Source organism: Vidua macroura, chromosome 26 (genome assembly GCF_024509145.1).
Source record: "Vidua macroura isolate BioBank_ID:100142 chromosome 26, ASM2450914v1, whole genome shotgun sequence".
Lineage (NCBI taxonomy): Eukaryota > Metazoa > Chordata > Aves > Passeriformes > Viduidae > Vidua > Vidua macroura.
This window is the reverse complement of record NC_071596.1, coordinates 4688877-4709077: the sequence shown is the minus strand read 5'-3', so window position 1 is coordinate 4709077 and position 20201 is coordinate 4688877. Positions and strand designations below refer to the sequence as shown.

General features: G+C 66.9%; 1 protein-coding gene across 1 annotated transcript; it reads right to left on the bottom strand.

Annotated features, from left to right (window-relative positions):
* Nucleotides 1–859: 859 nt before the first annotated feature.
* Nucleotides 860–20124, bottom strand: SEMA6B (semaphorin 6B). The gene is made up of 17 exons (XM_053999126.1): nt 20002–20124; nt 8071–8219; nt 7568–7697; nt 7219–7279; nt 7015–7077; nt 6581–6682; nt 6188–6278; nt 5995–6114; nt 5817–5905; nt 5137–5354; nt 4771–4902; nt 4403–4552; nt 3660–3854; nt 3320–3460; nt 3010–3087; nt 2775–2833; nt 860–2697 (listed from the first exon to the last, which is right to left on the bottom strand). Exons 2-17 carry the CDS (start codon nt 8183–8185, stop codon nt 1724–1726), a joined length of 2718 nt encoding a protein of 905 aa, XP_053855101.1. The 5' UTR covers nt 8186–8219; nt 20002–20124; the 3' UTR covers nt 860–1723.
* Between the last annotated feature and the right edge of the window lie 77 nt (nt 20125–20201).

The following is a 20201-nucleotide window of genomic DNA, read 5'->3' as shown; positions in this document are numbered from 1 at the left end:
GGACAGCGGCGGGGACAGCCCAGCCCCCGGTCACCTCTCACGTGTCCCCGCGCCGAGGGACCCCGTGGCCGGTGTTCCACCCCCGCCCCAGGTGTCTCCACCCCCGTTGTCCCCACCCCTGGTGTCCCCATCGCAGGTGTCCCCTTGCCACGTGTGCCCTTGCCGCTTGTTCCCCCCGTCAAGGGACTCAATGGCCGCTGTCCCCACCCGCTCCAAGTGTCCCCATCCCAGGTGAACCAACTCCAGGAGACCCGATAGCCGCCAGACCAAGTGTCCCCACGCCAGATGTCCCCACCCCTGGTGTCCCCACGCCAAGGCACCCAATGATTGGCGTCCCCAACCCCAAGGAACCCAAAACCAGGTGTGCCCACGCCAAGTATCCCTTTGCCAGATGTCCCCACCCCAGGTGTCCCCGTGCCACCAGAGCCCCTCAGGGTGCCAGGTGTCCCCCAGGCCCTGCGGGTGCTCAGGCCAGGGGACAGCAGTGCCTGACGGGGGGCAGAGAGCCGTGGGTGACCCCCGTGGGTGGCCTCGTGGGGCGAGAGACAGCCGGGAAAGGGGACAGGCAGGGGACACGGCGCGTGTGGGGTGGCACGGGCAGGGACACGGCGCCAGCGCTGCCTTATCCCAGGGGAATTCGTGGGAAAAGTGGGATGGGGACCTTCGTGGGGCCGGGACAGGGGGCGGGTGCGCGGGGAGGGGCTGAGCGCGGGTGGGTGCGTGTGTGTGCGCTGGGCAGTGCGGGTGCCCACGGAGGGGGTGCCACCCTGTGCCCCCCCCCAGCCCTGTGCCACCCTCCCCCGGCCGGTCCCGCTCCCGGGGGGGGGGTTAAGAAGGTGCCGAGGCGGCGGCGGGGGAGTCGCCTCCGGTAACCGGGTGTTTATTGGGGCCGCGGGGTACAGCCCGCGGGCGGCCGCATGCATGGCCGCTGGGGGGGGTGGCTCCCGCCGCCCCCTGCCCTATTTACAGCCTGCCACCCCCTGGGGACCTGCCATCCCCCGGGGATCTGCCACTCCCCCCGCGACACGCCACCCCGGGTGGGTGCCGGGCAGGGGTGGCACCGAAAGGGCACCCTTTGCCAGCAGAGAGTGGGTTCGGTGGGGACCCCCCCAGCGGTGCCCCCCCAGCCCGGCTGTGCTTTCCAGGAGGGGGTGCCGCGGGGGGGAAGGATGGGCAACCCCCAGGCTGGCACTGGGAAAGGGCTGACCCCAGACTGGGGGTGGGAGTGTGCCCCATCCCCAGATAGCGCCACATTCGGGGGGCCCCCAGCCCCCCGCACCCAAAATGTTCACCAGGTTCCATCACCACAATCAATGCACCCCCGGCCGGGTGTCCCCAGGGGTCTGGCAGCACCCAAAAGGCCCCCCGGGTGCCGCTGTGGGGCTGCGGGCTGGGGGGCACAGCCCAGTGCCCGTGTCCGTGTGTCCATCCTGCTGCCCCCCAGGGCGCTGCGAGCCCTGGGTCCAGCCTGGGGAGGGGACACGGCGGACGCTCCACCCCGGCACATGGGACAACGCAGCCGGAGCGTGGGGCACTGCCCCACGCCAGCCGGGCACACCCCCAAACCCTATCCGGGGGCACCCAGGGGGTGCCTGTCCCCCCCCTCACCCATGTAGCACCTCACCCCATGCCCGCAGCTCCTGCCCGGCCACCCCTCCCTGTCCCCAGGGAGCCGGGGCCCCCATCAGTGTCCTGGCGAGGGGGACGCACACAGGGTGGGACCCTATTTTCCCGAGGGAGTCCGCTCCACGCCGTAGCGCAGGAGGTGGTGCAGGTCCGTCAGCGGCCGCGGGGTGCCCGGTGCCCGGGCTGCCCGGGCTGCCGTCCCGTGCCGCCCGTAGCCTCCCGCCGCCGCCTCGCCGCTGTTGAACGTGTGGTTCCTCTTGAGGTGGGCGCCGGGGCGGCCCGTGCCGTTGTTGGCGTTGAAGTTCAGCTGCTCGGGGTGCCAGGGCGGCCCCTCGGTAAAGTCTCCCCCCTCCCCGCTGGGTGCCGAGACCACCCGCCGGCGCTCGGGGCTGGGGTGCGGCGTCCCGCCGAAGTCGCCGTAGGAGCTGCGGAGCGGGCGGCGGGCGCCGGCGGGTGGGTGCTGCCGGGTGCGGGGACCCTCCTGAGGGTCTCGACCCCAATGCCCGTCACCTGAGGAGTCGCTGAGTTCGGCCTCCAGCTCCTGGTCCACCAGGATGGCGTGGCAGGAGAGGGGGATGCCCCGCGGCGGGCGGCCGGAGCCGCCGTGCCCCCGCCCGGCGCCCGCGGGGCCGGAGCCTCCAGGGTCCCGCAAAGCCGCGTTGATGATGTTGTGACTCTGCTCCCAGGTGCAGTTTTGGAGGGCTCCGGGGCAGCGTTTCTGCTGCAGCGGGGTCTGCTCCGGCGTGGGCAGCACCCCCGAGTCCAGGTCGTGTTGGGTGACCTTGCCCAGCTCCTTGGGCCACCCGTTGGGCATGAGCGGGGCCAGCAAGGCGCCGCGCGCCCGCCGCTCGCCCAGGCGGCTGACGCTCACCACCGACTCACTGTGCGCCAGGATCGTCTCCTTGTCCTTGCGCCGCGCCAGCTCCTTGCGGTCCCGGTGCCCGATGAACCAGCACACGCTGAAGCCGGAGATGACGGCGCCGATGACGAAGGCGGCGACGGAGGAGATCACCAGGAGGTTCACCGACACCAGCCCGTCCGGCTCGTCCACGAAGCTCTCCGTCACCAGCCCTGGCGTTGGGGACATGTCAGGGGACCTGCGGGTGCCACCACCACGTCCCCGAGCCCGGTCCCGGCCCCGCACTCACCCTCGCACTCGCCCAGGTGGGACGTGCTGCCGCCGGCGATGTCCTGCTCGAAGGCCACCCTGGGGGTACAAATTGGGGGGGGGGTCAGTGGGTCCCAAATGGTTTGGCAGAGTCTCCCAGCTCCCTTCAGCGAGCAGTTAATTTGTTGTGGCTCAACAATTGGGGGCTGCAGGAGCCGGTGCTCTCTGGGGACGCCACTGTCCCCCCGGCATGTCCCCAGGCCTGGCAGCGTTACCTGGGGCTGGGCTCCAGGAAGATGCAGGAGCCCTCGGGTGTCCAGCCACAGTAGGGATCCCGGCTCCCGAGGCAGTTCCTGGCAGGGAGCAGAGATGTCAGGGTCAGCCCTGATAGGGGGACACAACACCCCAGCCCCAGCAAGGGACTCTGTCCCTGCCACGTGCTGTGCCTCAGTTTCCCCAGCCATGCTCCCAGCCGTGCCGAGCCCTGTCCAGCACAGGGTGAATTCCTGGGATGTGAGGTGATGTGAGCCCCCCACTCCTCGCACAGCCCCCACCGGCGAGCCCTGCCCAGCCCGAGGCACTCACTTCATGCAGCCCGAGTGCTGCTGGCAGCGAGCCACGGGCACCCTGGCCACGCACGGGGGGAAGGCCAGCAGCAGGGACCCCGCAGCCTTGTCCAGCTCCAGCCCCAGGAGCCGCCGCTCGTCCTCCGTGTCCCGGCCACACCTGGGGACAGGGCAGAGCTCATCATAGCCCCAGCCCTCCACATAGCACAGGGCCCTCCACAGAGCCTGTCCCAGTCCAGAGATTTTCTCATCCATTCCTCCCAACCTTGCATCCCTCTGACCCATCCATCCATCCATCCATGCACCCCACCCACCCCTCTTATTGCCCCCTCTCCTTCCTCTGGCACCCTGGCACTCACCTCCCGGGCTGGTAGGTCTCAAACTCCTCCAGGAAGACGCTCTGGCTGCCGGGGGCGGCGGGCGCGGGGCTGCTGGTGGCGTTGGGCAGGATGAGGAACTTGAGCACGGTGCCGGTGCTGGAGCCCAGGAACACCACGGTGTGGTTGCCCCACGGCCCCGCTGCGTTGTCCACCACGATCTTACGGAGCTGGTACCTGCGTGGGGGAGGGAGCAGTGTTGGGGTGTGGGGGTCCCCAGGGAGGGGGGAAAGGGTGAGCCCCACAAGCCCATCTCCATGTCCCCATCCCCAGCTCCATGTCACCATCCCCAGCCCTATGTCCCCAGCTCCAGCCCCACAACCCTGCCCTCATTCCCACTCCCCCATCCCCAGGTCCCTGTCCCCATTCCATGTCCCTGTCCCCATTTCATGTCCCTGTCCCCATTCCTGTCCCTGTCCCCATTCCATTCCATGTCCCTGTCCCCATCCCCGCTCACGCCCTGGCTGCCCTGCTGCCAGGAGGCTGCGGCCCAAGAGCGCGGCTTGATTAATTCCCCATCAAGCGGCAATTAAGGCAGATTTAATTAGGACGAGACAATCTTGACTGCAAAGTGTATGAGATTTATCAGCTCTCCTAACGCTCCCAGTGCTGGCACCAGCGTGGAAAGGCAGCACGGGAGGCTCTGGCCAGCACCTCCAGCACCTCCCAGCCCCTTCCAGCCCTCCCAGCGCCCCCCGGTGTCCCCAAGCCCCCCGGGCACCCACCGGGTCATGGTGCGGAGGATCCAGGGGGCGTTGCCCAGGGCCGGCACCGCCTCGTCCATCAGCGGGTGCGTCTTGACGAAGTTGAGGATCTCGTCGGGGAAGGCGCTGGAGGAGTTGTAGCGCATCCCCGGGGACGCGCAGCACCCGGGCCTGCGGCCACGGCACGGCTCAGTGGCGCTGTCCCCAGCCTGTCCCCAGCCCCGCTGGTACTGGCCGTGGTTATCGTCACCCCTGTCTCCATTCCTGTCCCCATCCCAGCGGGATGGCTGCCTCTGTCCCTGTCCCCAGCCCTGTTCCTTTCCCCAGTCCCACCAGTGTCCCTGCCAGCAGCAGTCCTTGCCAGCTCTGTCCCCATCCCGGTCCCTCACCGTGGCTTTGGCACCATATCCTCTGGCACAGGTGTCCAGATGGACTCGGGTGACTTCTGCTCCCGGAACCGTCCCTCGAAGACGGCGGCCACTTGGGTCATGTCGAAGGCGCAGACGGCGGAGCCGGGAATGCTGTGGGGACACGGCTGTGGGGTGAACACGGGGAGGCCCCGGGAGCGCCAGGGGCCCTGCAGATCCCAAATGGAAGCGAATCCATTTCCTGTCCAGGACCCAGCTGGACCCACCCCAGGCCTCATCCCAGATCCCACTCAGGATCCAGCCTGCATTCCAGCCAGATCCCAGCTGGCACGCAGCTCCGATCCCACTGAGCCTGGGCAGTCTGGGCAGGGCACGAGAGGCTCTGACCTGTTGGTGGGTGTGGAGAACACGGCCAGGACCACGGGGCGCCCGTCCAGCTCCAGGATGTCCGTCACGGCTTGGATGACGTTGAAGTAGAAGTGGGAATCGCCCGGCACGGAGCAGTTGAGCCGGGCCTTGAGGAAGGACGTCCACTGCTTCTCCAGCACCCGCTGCGAGCCCCCCATGTCGTTCTTGCACACCCGGGCCACCCGTGACACCACCACCTGCAGGGAGGACACCTGTCACCACCCGACCCCAACAGCCATCCCTGCGTCCCTGTCCCCACCCTGGGTGTCCCTGAGGGCATCACAGAATGGTTTGGGTTGGAAGGGAGCTATGGGATCGTCTAGCGTCAAGGGAAATATAGGTTGGATAGTGGGAAATTTACATTTTAAATTTACATTTTACAATTTTAAAATTTACATTTTACAATTTTAAAAAAATTTACATTTTTTAATGTAAAAAGAGATAAAGTTCTGGAATTCTCTGCCCAGGGAGGTGGTGGTGGTGGAGTCACCACCCCTGGATTTGTTTAAACAAAGCCTGGATGTGGCACTGGGTGCCAGGGTTTAGTTGAGGTGTTGGGGCTGGGGTGGACTGGATGATCTTTAAGGTCTTTTCCAACCCAGTGATTCTGTGAGTTCTGTGAGTTCTGTGAATCTACTTCCCAGTGGGACGTGTCCCACCTTCTCCAGGTAGTTGAACTCCATGGCGATCTCCCGGAAGAAGAAGTAGACGTGGCTCCTCCATTCCACGGCGTGCACGAAGTAGGGCTCTGCGGGGACAGCGGGGTCAGGGATGGCCCAGGGTGGGGTCACAGGGGACATGTGCCATGTCCTGGCACAGCTCAGGGTGGGGACACACCTTTGAACCACTTGGAGTCGTGTTTGACGGTGCGCAGGGTCGGGCTGTCCCCGAGGCTGCGGTAGATGACGGCGTCGATGGCCAGGAAATCCGTCACCGTGGCGGTGAAGAGCATCCCCCCTGCAGGGGACAAGGTGTCAGCAGGGCTGGGGGACACGGTGCCCGCCGGGACACTGGCAGTGCCACCACTGACCTGTGAACAGGGCCACGTTGGCGTGCTTGGGATCGTAGGGACACCGGGCCATGCCGCTGATGTTGTCCCCGACGGGCTCCAGCGTGTCCATCTAGAGCGGGTGACAGGGGGACGTGAGGACACAGCCGGGCACGAGGGGGACCTGAGATCCCCATCCTGAGGGGGGGCTCTGGCTGTGGTTGGCACAGACAGGGTTGAAGGTGTTGATGCTGCAGAGCCTTCCCACGGGTGTCCCCTCCTGCCTTCACCCCAAAACCCTTCCCACGGGTGTCCCTCTTGCCTTCCCATGGGTGTCCCCTCCTGCCTTCACCCCAAAACCCTTCCCACGGGTGTCCCCTCCTTCCCTGACCCCAAGCCCCCCTCCCACACAGGGATCTGTCCCGGGGGGCTCACGCTGTAGTTGGCGCAGACAGGGTTGAAGGCGTTGGTGCCACAGACGAAGAGGAGGCTCTCGTTCCTCACCAGCAGCACCTTGACGAAATTTCGGCACTCTGCCTGCGCCGGGAGAGGGGACCGTCACCCTCAGCACCCCAAAACCCCCCTCACCTCATCCCACCCCATGCAGGCCCTCAGCACTGCCAGGGGATGGCTTGGGGGGGTTGTTCTCACCCCAGAACTGCATTTATGGCAAGCTGGGAATGGGATTTCTGGCCCCCAATAATTAAGTACAAAATCAATTTAGCCAAGCGACCAATAAATCAGAGATACAACCATGGGGAGGGAATGGGGTGGTGACACTGGGGAGGGGACAGGGTGTGACACGGTCACAGAGGGTGCTCAGTCCCCACCAGAGGGTCCCCATGGGGTGCAGATCCCCCGGGCTGTACCTCGTGCTTGCCCTTCATCCGGCAGATGCTGATGTCGTGCTGGTTCGAGCGCCACGTCAGTTTCTGGGTGGGGAAAACCAGTGTGGGGATGGAGACAATCCAACAGCACCCCCTTGAGAACCCCCTGAGGCCCTCCCAGAGCTCCCTGAGACCCCCAGCACCCCCTGAGACCCCCCAGTACCCCCTGGGAGCCCCAGCACTTACCCGGTGGTAGCGCATCTCAGCGGCCCCGCTGGGCTCCAGGCTGACCCGATAGACATTGTCCCTGGGGAGGGGGACACAGGTGTCACCACCCCCCAGCTGGGATGTGCCCCCCAGCACTGGGGATACAGGATCCACCCCCACCCCCCCCGGGAAGATTTGGGGTGCTGGGGTGGACAATGAACATCACCAGGGCAGTGTCAGTGCCAGTGACCCCCCCCCCCCAAATGCCCCATGGCAGATTTGGGGTGCCCTGGGCAGGTTGTGGGGTCCTGCCCAGCAAAGAGGAGTGGGGTGGGTGTGGGGTGCCCACCCCCGTGGAGGGGAGGCTTTGGGGTGCTGGGGTCCAGACCTGTCCCCGATGAAGAGGGTCCGGTTGACCTTGAGGATGCGCTGGATGTTGAGGCGCTGGGTGCTGCCCCCCTCGGGTCCCCCCGGGCGGGCGGTGCCGTGGCCCACGAACACGGGGTAGTGCTTCACATCTGGGGGGGCACAAGGGGTCACACAAGGGGCCGGGCACCCCCACACAGCCCAGGTGACCACCCACAGGGTGGCACCTCCCTCCCGCCTTCAGCCCAAAATCCCACCCCATGGGTGCCCCCCGCCTGCCTTCACCCCAAAGCACCCCAAAACCCCTAAACCCTTTCCATAGGCACCCCCAAAAGTAGCCCAAAGCCCAGCCCCGCCCACGGGTGGTCCCATCCTATCCTATTCCAAAACCCTCCCTTGGGTGCCCCCCGCCTGCCTTCACCCCAAATCACCCCAACCCCCCCTCCCTTTCCATGCCAAGCCGTGCCCCCCCCCGTGCCCCAGTGCAGCACCCCGACCCCCCCCCAGCCCCGGGTGGGCACTCACAGTCCGGGGGGGCCACGGCGATGGGGCCGGGCTCCTCGGGGAAGGTGCCCCTCGCCATCCTCTCGGCCGCCAGCAGCAGCAGCAGCACCAGGGGGACGCGGGGTGGGGGTGCCATGGTGGCCCCCGCCCTGGGTGGGCACCCACCGCACCTGCGGGCACGGGCAGGGCTGGGAGGGGCAGCGCTCAGCGGGTACCCCCCCCCCCCCCCCGGAGCACCCCAAACCCTCAGGGGGATTGGGGCCAGACCGGTGGTTTGTCACCAGCAGCACGTGGGGAAGGCACTGCTGGTGACATGGCAGGGCTGGGGACATGGGGACAGGAGGGTGAGGACACATGCACAGAGAGACACGGGGACATGGGGACACGAGGAAAGCCAGAGAGGCTCTTCCCCCTCCCAAAACGCCACAGGGATGTCTTGGAAAATCTCCAGGGATGCTTCAGGGTGTCACAGCAACCCCATCCAGACAGCCCCAGTGCCACCGCCACGCTGGGCCACCATCCCCACCCTGTCGCTCGTCCCCGAGGGGCCGGGACTGGGCTGGGTAATTAGCAGCCGGGCAGGGAATTAATTGATCATTAATTCCATGGGAGCCGGGAGCGGGAGCGATCGAAGCGGCGCCCTCCTCCCCCGCGGGGACCGGGGACGGGTGACATTGTGCGGGGCTGGGGGTCACGGGCCCTGCACACCGGGCAGTGCCAGCGCGGGGGACGCGTCCCCAGCCCCTCCGTGGGGTCACCACTGTCCCCAACCCGGTCCCCTCTGCGGTGTCACAGCCCCCGGGGACATCTGACCCCGACCCTGCTGTGTCACAGCCCCCGGGCAGGAGGTGACCCCAGTGGGACCTGACCCCGGTGTCACAGCCCCTGGGGACAACTGACCCCATCCTCAGGGTGTCACCACCCCAGGGACACCCAGCCATGTCCCCACTGTCTCAGCGACATCCAAACCTGTCCCCACAGTGCCACAGCTCCCAGTGACGCCCAGCTTTGTCCCCGCGGTGTCCCCAACAAGCAGGAGATGAGCTCTTTCTGCCCGGTTTGTCACACAGCAGCACCCGAAAGCCACCAAGAGCCGGAGGGAGGAAAGGGGGACCCCAAAAAATCACCCCAGGGAAGGGCTCGGTGTCCATCGGCCACCTGAGAATCCGCCCGCGCCTGGGGGAGGGTCGGGGGCCGGGGGGGGCCGTGTCGCTGCCTGGAACCCCGAGCGGGGGGTCCGGTGTCACCGTCCCCAGCCTGTGTGGTGACAGCGAGCGGGCTCAGGGTAACCGGAGCCTCCGGCGCCATAAATGCCAGCGATTGTGCGGGAAAAGAAAAGGCAGCGGGAAGAGGGGGGCACGGGGAGGAGGGGGCACGGCGGGGAGGGGGACACGGCAGCAGGGGGGTGACAAACAGGGACCCATTCACGGCGGCGGCGGAGCAGGGGGACGGTCACCGTGCGTGTCCCCAGCGGGGCTGTGGGGAAACTGAGGCAGCGGGGGGGTGGGGAGGGGATGTGTTGAGGATGAGGGGGGGGGGGTCTCCACTTGGATATTTCGGACACGGAGCGGGTGAACAGCCTCGGACATGTCCCTCGTCCCTGTCCCTGCTCCACGCCTCAGTTTCCCTGCTGCACAGAATGCTCAGCCCTCACCCCGCACATCCAAAGTTTTGGGGGGCGGGGGGAGCTGCTTGACCTGTCCCACCCCCCCCCCCCCAGCATCTCCGCGACCCCCGGCAATGGGGCATGGGGCAGAAAGGGGGAGCAGCCCCAGCGTTGCCCCTCTTGCTGCAATCCCAGCGGCTCTGAGCACAGCGGGATCTCTCTGATCCCACTGAGGGGGTGTCCCTGTCGGGGGGGCCACTCTGCACCCCCTTCCCGGTGCCACCTGCCCACCCCCCCCCCCAGCGCGGCGCTCTGCCCACCTGAGCTGCTCCGGCCGCCTCCGCCGCTGCCCTATGTCACCACTGTCCCCTCCGCTGGCAGGGGGGTCCCGCAGGCGCCGGTCCCATGGCTGGGGGTGGCACCCCCCCCCCCCCCCCCGCTCCGGGACGCCCCGGCGGCGCTGGGGGGGCTCCGGCGTCCCGAGAGCCGCTCAGCTGTCACGTCAACCCCCCGCGACCCCCGGGGGAGGGGGGCCCGTGCCCCCCGCCCGCGCCAGGTGGGAAGGTAGGGCTGATGTCACCGTAACCGGAGCCACCAACCCCCACCTCACCCCGGCAGCTGTCACCGCAGCCGGGGACCCGGGGGGGGGGGCACCCATGGGACCCCCCCGAGTGGCACCGCGGCGTCTCCACGGGAAAGCGGCGGCACGGAGCCACCGGTGAGACCCCCCCGGACACAGAGCGGGGACAGGGGGACAGCGGGGTCCCCCACCCCGGGTCCCCCATCCTCATAAACCCCTTAGAAGGGCAATGGGGAAGAGGGGGGCACCGGGAGAGGGGGGGACACAGCGGGAATGGGGGTGACACCAAGAAGGGACAGCAGGAAAAGGGGACACACACTGGGAAATACGGGGGACAGCGGGAAAGAGGGGACACTGAGGGGCGGGGACCCTGGAGAATGGGGGGGGCATTGGGAAGGGGAGAATCTGGGAAAAGGGGCACACACTGAGGAATGGGGGGTGGGAAAGGCGGAGGGCGCCAACAGTGAAATCCCTGAGAAGGCAACTTTTTGGGAATCCCCTCCCTGGAATAATCTCAATATCCACATCGCACTCCATCGGTCTAATGCCGGATTTTGGGGTTATTTCCTTCAGAAGGCGCCCAACGCCAATTAGAAATCAGTAATTACATATGCTAATGAGGTATTTACACCACCCCACCCCCCGCACGTGCTCCAGCCCCCCAAAATGTGGCCCCCGGTGCCCAGAGCATCCCTTGCTCAGTGGGGTCACACAGTGCCACCCCCATTGCCACAGAGGGGTTTGGGGGTCACCAGCAGTGCCCCCCCAGCTGCCATGGGCCCCCCCTAATCCCAGCTGCTGCTGCCCGCCGGGGCTGGGGGGCTGAGCCCCCCCCCGGGTTTCCGTTCCGGGGCCGGTTCAGATGGCAGAGCCAGGAAGCAGCTGTCCCCACGGCAGGGCCGGAGCAAATGTCACCCCGGCCACCTGGCACCGCGCGCTGGCCTTGTCCCTGTCCCTGTCCCTGTCTCCTGCCGCGGGTCCCCCCCGTTCCGAGCGGCAGCTCCCGGGGGGGCGCAGGCAGCACCCCCAGAGCTGCGGAGGTGCCAAGAGGACGGGGGAACACCAGCACCGGAGGGGTCCCCGCGTGGTGACGGGGATGGGGGGGTCACCGGTGTGGCAGGGGGGGGACACAGCACCCACCATTTACCTTGGCGCTTCCACGGCCCCGCCGGCGGCTCAAATGTCCCCCAGGGCCTCCCGCTCCGGTTACCGGCTCCGCTTACAGCTGCCGTTTATAGCCCCCGTTCCTGTCCCTTGTCCCTCGTCCCTGTCCCCTCCCCATCGCCCACCGGGTGGGGACACAGGCGTCCGAGCCCCCCAGGACACCGCAAGCGACCAAGGGCGTCCGGCCCCCGACACGGGCACCGGGGATGGTGGGGACCCCGCGGTCACCTTGGGTGGCTTTGTCACCCACCGTGGGTGCCCAGAGGTGGCCCCAGTTGCTGGGGGCCCCCTCGATCCCCCCCGGGTGCCACCCATGGGTGCCCCGACACGTCCCTTCCAGCACGCCGCCGGTGCTGGTGGCCGGCCAGAGCCGCATGGTGATTTGCATATTAAATCCAGGCTCATCTGCATATTAAGAACGGTTTCCTAGCGAGGAGGATCACGCGTCACGCCGAAATAAACCCCGGGATGGGGGGGGGGGGGACGGGACAGAGGGGGTGGCAGACGGAATGTTGTGTCCCCCCCACCCCCCAATTCACAGCCCTTGTCTCCTGTGGTCCCCCCAGTTCACAGCCTTTGTCCCCTTGTCCCCCCCCAGTTCTACGGGACAGGAGCCTCCCGTCCTGCTGGTCCCCCCAAGCCACTTGTCCCTACTGGCAGACATCCCTTTATGTCCCTCCTGTCCCCCCAAAGACTGTCACCCCTCCTTGTCCCCATAGGGGTAAGCACATACGTGCCCCTCCAAAACATCCATGCCCCTCATCCCCCTCGTCCCCAAAGCCCCACACGTCCCTTTGTCCCCAAAGGCACTCACCCTCCTCGTCCTGTGCCACCCCAGGGGCTCTGTGCCCTGGCGGGGTCCCCTCGATCTCACCCTGTCACCCCTCTTTGGCACCCGCATGGCCCCAGGGCGGTGACAGGAGCAGATCCGGCTGCTCCGAGTCACCTCCTCCGGTCTCGTGCCTCAGTTCCCCTTCAGGAAGGGAAGAGGGAACCCCCTGTTCCTGCCCCGAGCCTGGGCACCGCCCTGGGAACCCCCACCCAAAGCCCTGCCAGTCCGGGCATGGCACCTCCCCCGTGCACCCCGGGTGTCCCATCCTTGTCCCCAGGGTTTCCTGTCACCATGGCGCCTCCTCCTTATGGAGCCTCGGTCTCCAGGGTGTCCCACTCCCGAGGAGCCCCTTCCCCAGCGTATCCCTTTCCCCGTGGATCCCTTTCCCCGTGGATCCCTGTCCCCGTGGATCCCTGTCCCCGTGGATCCCTGTCCCCGAGCAGGCAGAGGGACACCAGCTCCTGGCTCGGTCCCACGGGAGACCCCACAATAACAGCCTGCAGTGTTTACATCCGGCTCCAGGTGGGAACCCTGCAATTACACCCCAGGACACGGAGCCCCGGCATTCCCGGGATGGGAGGCTGCTGAACACACCTGCACCACCCACAGGCACCCCAAACCCTTCCTAAAACCACCCCAATCCTCAGAGAGCAGCCCTACAATCACAACCCACCGATCCCAGAGCCAGACCGATCCCCAAACCCATCCTAAAACCACCCCAATCCTCAGAGAACAGCCCTACAATCACAACCCACCGATCCCAGAGCCAGACCGATCCCCAAACCCATCCTAAAACCACCCCAATCCTGACAGCAGCCCTACAATCACAACCCACCAATCCCAGAGCCAGACTGATCCCCAAACCCACCCCAATCCTCAGAGAGCAGCCCTACAATCACAACCCACCGATCCCAGAGCCAGGACAAGGCTCTGGGAGGTCGGGACCAAGGGTCAGCCCCACAGCCAGGTCAGATTTTAAGCCCTAATAAAGTCGGGTAGTTGGTTTTGGGGGTTTGTTGGCATTCAGGTCCCCCCTCCCCACATCAGCTGCGCTGCTCTGGTCGGGACAACGGGGCTGTTCCACTCTCCAGGCCCAGAGCCAGCACTTCCCATTAGGATTATCTTCAAACTCCTACCTGTGTTTAAATAAGGTTAAATATAAATATTATCTGCTAGGTTCAATGGGCAGAGAGGGGCTGGGGCTGGCAGGTCACCTCAGTGTCACAGCAGTGTCACAGCAGTGCCACAGCGCCATCCCCAGCCTCCTGCTGTCCCCTGCTGTGATGATGGCCCTGGAGGTGGCACTCAGGGTGCCCACCTTCCCTCCTGGAGCCGCCCACCTCCCAGGGACACCCGGGGATGGGGACACTGGAGGGGACAGGAGACACGGCCACCCCCAGCAAATCTCCTCCTGCCACACCGGTGCGCCCAGAGGGTGACAAAGTGACAAGTGGCTTCCGGTGCCAAGGTGTGGGTGAGAGCACGTGAGCCTTCACCCTGCTGCCTCCTCCTCCTCCTCCTTCCCATCCTCTCCATCCCGCTCTCTGTTTTGGAAGTGTCCTTTGTCCTGGCTGGGGACAGGTGGGAGCTTTGTGGGGTGACACCCAACACCCCCCCACCCCCGTGAGCCACCAGCACCCGGCTCGGAGCCCCACGGAGCTGGGATGGGCGCTGGGAGAGCCGGGGGACGGGGTGGAGCGTGGGATGTGGGATGTGGGATGAGGAGAGGGATGCAGGATGTGCAGTGGGATGTGCAGATGGAATATGGGATGTGGGATGTGGAGTGGGATGCGGGCTGGGATGCAGCGTGGAGGATGGGATGGAGGATGGAGGATGGGATGGAGGATGGAGGATGGGATGGAGGATGGAGGATGGGGTGGAGGATGGGGTGGAGGATGCAGGCTGGGTTAGGGGACACAGGGTGGGCTGTGGGGTGGGATGCAGGCTGGCATGCAGGCCAAGATATGGGATGGGATGAAGGTCAGGATATAAGATGCAGGATGGGCTGTGGGATGCAGGCTGGGATGCAGGATGAGATGCAGAACGGGATGCAGGATGCAGGATGGGATGCAGGCCGGGCTGTGGGATGCAGGATGGGCTGTGGGATGCAGGATGGGATGCAGGCCGGGCTGTGGGATGCAGGATGGGCTGTGGGATGCAGGATGGGCTGTGGGATGCAGGATGGGATGCAGGCCGGGCTGTGGGATGCAGGATGGGCTGTGGGATGCAGGATGGGATGCAGGCCGGGCTGTGGGATGCCAGCGGCTCGCAGAACAAAGGGCCATTGTTCCCAGCGCCGCCTCCGCGCTGCCGCCTCGCCGGAAGGTCCGAGCGGCCTCACCGCCCTCGGAGCTGCTCCTTGTTCTCCCGGCACAGCCCGCGGCACCCACCAGGCCACCGCTGCCACCGCCACTGTCACTGTCACTGTCACCCCCCCCGGCCACCACCACCACCGGCGCAGCTTCTCAGGCACCGGCGCCAAAAGCCTCGGGGCAGGATGGTGTCCCTGTCCCCTGCGTGGCCCTGCCAGGTGTGCCAGGTGCCATCTGTGCCTGGGGGGGTGTGCAGGGGGTGTCACGTGTGTGCGGGGGGGTGTCACCGTGTGTGTGTGTGTGTGTGTGTGTGTGCGCGTGCAGGTGTCGGTGTGTACAGCAGGTGTCACACGTGTCACATGTCACTCACAGTCAGTGTGTGTGTGCCAGGTGTCGTGTGCGTGTGCAGGGGCTGGCAGAAGGCACCGGCTGACACACATGTGCAGGAATGCGGGCACCAGCTGGCACCTGTGAGTGACGGTGCGTGGGCACCCGGGTGGCACCTGTGTGTGCATCCGGTGGCGCCTGTGTGTCTGTGCACCTGTGGGGTGTCACACGTGTGAATGGGGTGTCACATGTCACACGTGTGCCAGTGTGTTCATGGGTGTCACACGTGTGCAGGTGTGCAGGGGCTGTCACACGTGTGCAGCTGTGTTCATGGGTGTCACATGTCACACGTGTGCCAGTGTGTTCATGGGTGTCACACGTGTGCAGGTGTGCAGGGGCTGTCACACGTGTGCAGCTGTGTTCATGGGTGTCACATGTCACACGTGTGCCAGTGTGTTCACGGGTGTCACACGTGTGCAGGTGTGTTCATGGGTGTCACATGTCACACGTGTGCCAATGTGTTCATGGGTGTCACACGTGTGCCAGTGTGTTCATGGGTGTCACACGTGTGCAGGTGTGTTCATGGGTGTCACATGTCACACGTGTGCAGCTGTGTTCATGGGTGTCACATGTCACACGTGTGCCAGTGTGTTCATGGGTGTCCCACGTGTGAGGCGTGTGCTGGCACACGTGTGACCAGGGCTGGCACGAGGGACAGAGCACGGCAGGGACGGGTTATTTTGGGCACATGGCAAGGATGGATCCCAGCTCCCACCTCCCAAACCTCCACCTTGACACTTCCCGATTTCCCGGCGCTGTGTCTCAGCCTTCCCGGCAGGAGGCGATGCATGGGGCGGTCAGAAATGCCCGCGGTGTTCCCACCATGCCAGACAGAGCCGGATCCATCTCTCGGGGTGCCCACCGCTGGCTTGTCCCATTCCACTCTCTTCCATCACCCTGTTCCCAGCACTGCCTCGCTCCAGTCCTGGTCCCTGCTCCGTGCCTCAGTTTCCCCACCCGAGCCCCCCGCAGGCTCCCGCGGCCCCCACGGTCCCTCCTGCAGCCGCCGCTCGCCCGGGGCCACCGTGTCCCCCCCCGCGTGTCCCTCCCAGATCCCCCCGGCGCCAAACCCGGCGCTGAGCTCGGCCGCGGCGCTGCCGGGTTTGATGGGATTATCCCGGCGGGCGGGATTACACGGGGAAGAGTGAGGATTAGCCACGGCGCATCGGCACGACACTGCCACAGCCACAGCCACGCCGCCAGCGGCCCGAACTGGGCTGAACTGGGAGCAACTGGAGCCCAGGTGTGACGCCAAGCCCCAGCGCTGGGGTCCTCCGGGACCGGTGCAGCCGCTGTTTAATTAACCGGCTGCTGGGAACCGGCACAAAGAGACAAGAGAGATTTCTTTATCCCCCCTCTTTTTTTTTTCTTTTTTTTTTTTTTTTTTTTTTAATTTGACAAAATTGTAATTAAATAGGGAGTAAAATCCCGGCAGCACACGGCAGCCCCTCGAGGATCTCCTCTGTGCCAGCCCACTGCTCTTCCTCTCCCCCTGCTTCACCCAGGGAATCCAACCCCTCATCCCCTTTTGGGGGACACCACCAAAGCCTGGAGGTCCCTGAGGCCCGGCTGGATGGCCCCAAGGCCGTCGTGTCCCGTTGGGCCGGGCACTGCCGAGGGCGCAGAGCCTCCTTTGGGTGCCACGCTCCGGCTCCACCTCCAGCACCACCCTGGGCACGGCAGGCAGAGCCCGGGAGCTCCCCGGGACGCGGCTCCCGAGGCGCCGGTGGCGATCCGGCGATGCCAGCGGCGATGGGCACCAACAGGTTAGGCAGGCACAGCTCCCGCACGGAGCCGGGGCTGCTCCTGCTTTGCTTTACTACTGTTTATGTCGCCGAAACGCACCGGATGCCACCACAGCGGCACCACCGGGGAAACCATCGCGGCCGGCCCCGCCGGCCTGGCACAGCGGGAGACACCGGCCAGGAAAAGCCACCCCGGACAGCGCGGTGTCCCCGCCTGGTGACAATCCCCCCGGACACGAGCTGGGATCCGGCCCCAGCGCGGGAGATGCTCCAAGGGCCCGGCGCAGCTCAGCCCACTGAAAAATGAAATCACATCCAAACTGGCAGGTTTAATTAAAAATATTCCAGCTTGTCTAGGGATACAAACCGCATCCGGCACTGCAGCAGGGATCTGCATCCAGCTCCAGTGCCTGGCGAGCAGGGCCTCGTGGCCGGGCTGTGCCCCAGCACCGCCGTGGGAGTGCTGGTGGCAGCGCAGGAGTTAGTTACTGGTTTAACTGGGAGCCAAACCATCGCCTGGCAGTGCTGCCAGGGCCGAGGGGACAGGGACACCCAGCCCGCTGTCACTATCCTGTCCCGTGACTTGGGGCTCCTGGTGGGGCTGGAAGGGACACAGAGCCAGCAGAGCCCGGGTCTGGGGTGAGCACGGGGGGTCCCTGCAGCCCCCCAAGAGGGGACAGCTCTGCCGTGGGGAGCACACGCGTGCACCCCTGTGCTGCTGTGCGGGGTCACCCGGCCGAACTGGGCCATTGCCCTTTGTTCGTGGGCACCAAAACCATCGGGGGGCTCCTGGCAGGGGGGTGAGTGTGTCCCCCCCACACTGACACACCGAGCTACCCCCGGCACCCCCAAAGCTGAACCCGACCCCCGGGGCCACCTCCTGTCCCCCCACGCACAGAACGTCCCCAGCGCAGCCACGTGGCCCGGTGACAGCGGTGACCCAGTTCCCGTGTCACCCCGGGGACGCTGCAAAGGGGCTGCGGAGCCGCGCTGGCACCCCCGGGACCCGCCGGGATGTCACCCCCAGCACCCAGCGGGGTGTGACAGGGGGACACACGGCACTGCCCGGACCTGGCACCCCCAGGACGGACCCCAGAGCCGCTCTCAGTGTTATTTTGTGGGGTAAACTGCCGGGGGGGGCGCGCAGAGGGGCCCCCCAAACCAATCCAACCCTTCCCCAAGGCTGTGTCTGCAGGGCAGGGAGCTCAGCCGTCCCCCTGCCCCCCCATCCCAGCACATCCCCGGGGCGGGATCCGGCCTTGCTGGAGCCAAAGAGACCGAGGGGGCACCGGGGGGGGACACGGCGGTGCCACATCTGCCATCATCACCCCCACCTCTCCCAGGGAAGCAGGGCCCCCGTGGGGGGGGGTCACCCCTAGCAGGTGTCTGACCCCCTCCTCTCCGCACCCCAGGGTTGGGGGATGGATTGGGGGTCCCCTCTGCAACGCCCCACAGCTCATGACCTGGTTTGGCAGAGGGAAACTGAGGCACGGCAGGAAGCAGAGCTCACCCAAGGTCACCCCGTGCTGATGGCACAGCCCCGTGGGCATTGCCCCCTCCCTCTCTCTAACGGGGGGTGCTGAGCCCCCTCCCCAAAGCCTCTGCACAGGGAAGGGGCTCCCCATTCCCCTCTGCCCCATGGGAGGGGGGGCTGGAGGGGCTGGGGGGGGTCTTGGGGTGCCCCAGCCCCCCGACAGCTCTGGGTGATGTGGGATGATGGAGGTCAGGCTGGGGAGGGCAGGGGGGGTTTGCTGGGTCTGGGAGTGCCCAGGGCACCCCAAGAGAGGGTGACAGGGCAGGACTGGGGTCAGACAAAACATCCCGAGCCGTGCTATTTTAGGGTCCCCCCCTCGCCAAATCTGCCGACGGTGCAGTGGTGCTGAGCCCCAAAACGGGGGACAGAGCCCCCCCCGCCCGGCAGACGCTGCCTGCACGGCCCCCCCCGGCCCTGCCCTGACACCGGGGGGGTGTCAGACCCCCCCGCGCACGGCGGGTCCCCCACTTCTGCCGGCTGCCCCCCCCCAAGTCTTGTTCCCACCAAGTTACAGCCCCGAGACAGAGCCAGGCACCCTCTGGATTTGTGGGGATTTCTCTGCCCCCCACCCAGCCCTGCGCGATTATTTGAGGGGGGGGGGCACAACCCCCAAACCCCCCAGGTTGAGCCTCACTGCTCCTCGCTGCCCTTCTAGGGGCTGCATTGGCCGGACCCCCCCATTTCAGTCTCTCTGCCCCCCCAGCCCAGCAGAGGCTGCCCGGGGTGGGGGGCACAGACCAGCCCCTCCTTTTCACCCCCCCAAAAAAACCCCAAAAAAACAACAAGCCCTGGCTGCTTCCCAAAGAAGCAGCCGAGGCAAAACGGAGCCCGACGAGGCAGAGACACCCCCCCATCCCCATCCCCATCCCCATCCCCATCCCCATCCCCATCCCTATCCTCATCCTCATCCTCATCCTCATCCTCCCAGCTCGGGGCGGGGGGGGGGGTTCCGGATCCCGCGCCCATCGCCGTGTCCCGGGGCTGGGGGAGGGTCGGGGTGCCGGTCCGGGGGGCTGATGGGTGGGAGGGGGGGCGTGGGAGAGGAGGGGGGGTGGGACGGGGTGCTGGGTGGAGGGGATGGGGGGGCTCAAGGGTGCGGGGGGGCTGTCGGGATGCTGGGCTGGGGAGAGGGGTGCGGGATCGGGGCGCTGGGGGTGTGGGGTGAGGATGTGGGGAGGACCAGGGTGCGGGGGGGGGCACATCAGGGTGCTGGGGGGAGCAGGGGTGCTGGCGGTGGGGGCATGAGGTTGCGGGATCAGGGTGCGGGGAGGGTCTCCGGGGTGCCGGGGGGGGGGGGGGGCTGGGGGTGCGGGATGAGGGTACCGGGATGCTCGCGGGGTGCCGGGGAGGGCTGGGGGTGCGGGCTGGAGGTGGTGGGTACGGGAGGGGGCTGGGGGGGGGGAAAGAATTGGGGTGCGGGTGGGACCCCCAGGAGTGGCGGGGTGGGGATGGCGATGCGGGATGGAGGTGCTGGGGGGGGGCAGCGGTGCAGGGGGGCTCAGGCTGCATGGAGGGGGGACAGAGGGGTGCGGGTTGGGGGGCGCGGGGGGGGGCCCCTCCAGCCCGTGACCCTTCAAGGTTCCGCCCGCTCCGCTAACAAAAGCGCCGCTTCCCAATGCAGCAGCGGCGGCGGCGGGAGGGGGGGAGGGCTGGGGGGGGGGGGGGGGAGCACCCCCTTTTCTCCCTTCCCCCCCACCCCAGGAGGGGCAACGGATGGAGAAGGAGGAGGATAAACCGGGACGGGACCGCATCGCGAGGGGGGCGGGCGGGGGGGCACCGGCCGCGCTCTTACCTCTCCGTCCCGGTGGGGGGGGGGGGTCCGGGGGGGGCTCGGGGCACCGCGCACCTGCGCCCACCGGCAGCAGCTCGGCCCGGCCCCGCTCGGCTCCGCTCCGCCGCGGCGGGAGCGCCGGTACCGGGGCCGGGCGGGGCGGGGCCGCGGGGGGGGGGGGGCGGGGGGCCGGGGCCGGGCCCGCCCGGTGGCTGCGGCGG

Bases quoted from the DNA above. Each gene is read 5' to 3' on its own strand.
- SEMA6B (XM_053999126.1), bottom strand. From the start codon at position 8,185: ATGGCACCCCCACCCCGCGTCCCCCTGGTGCTGCTGCTGCTGCTGGCG. The intron at 6,115-6,187 runs GTCAGTGGTGGC...TGTCCCCTGCAG, and splicing joins CAACGTGGCCCTGTTCACAG to GGGGGATGCTCTTCACCGCC. The intron at 2,834-3,009 runs GTAACGCTGCCA...TTGTACCCCCAG, and splicing joins TTCCTGGAGCCCAGCCCCAG to GGTGGCCTTCGAGCAGGACA.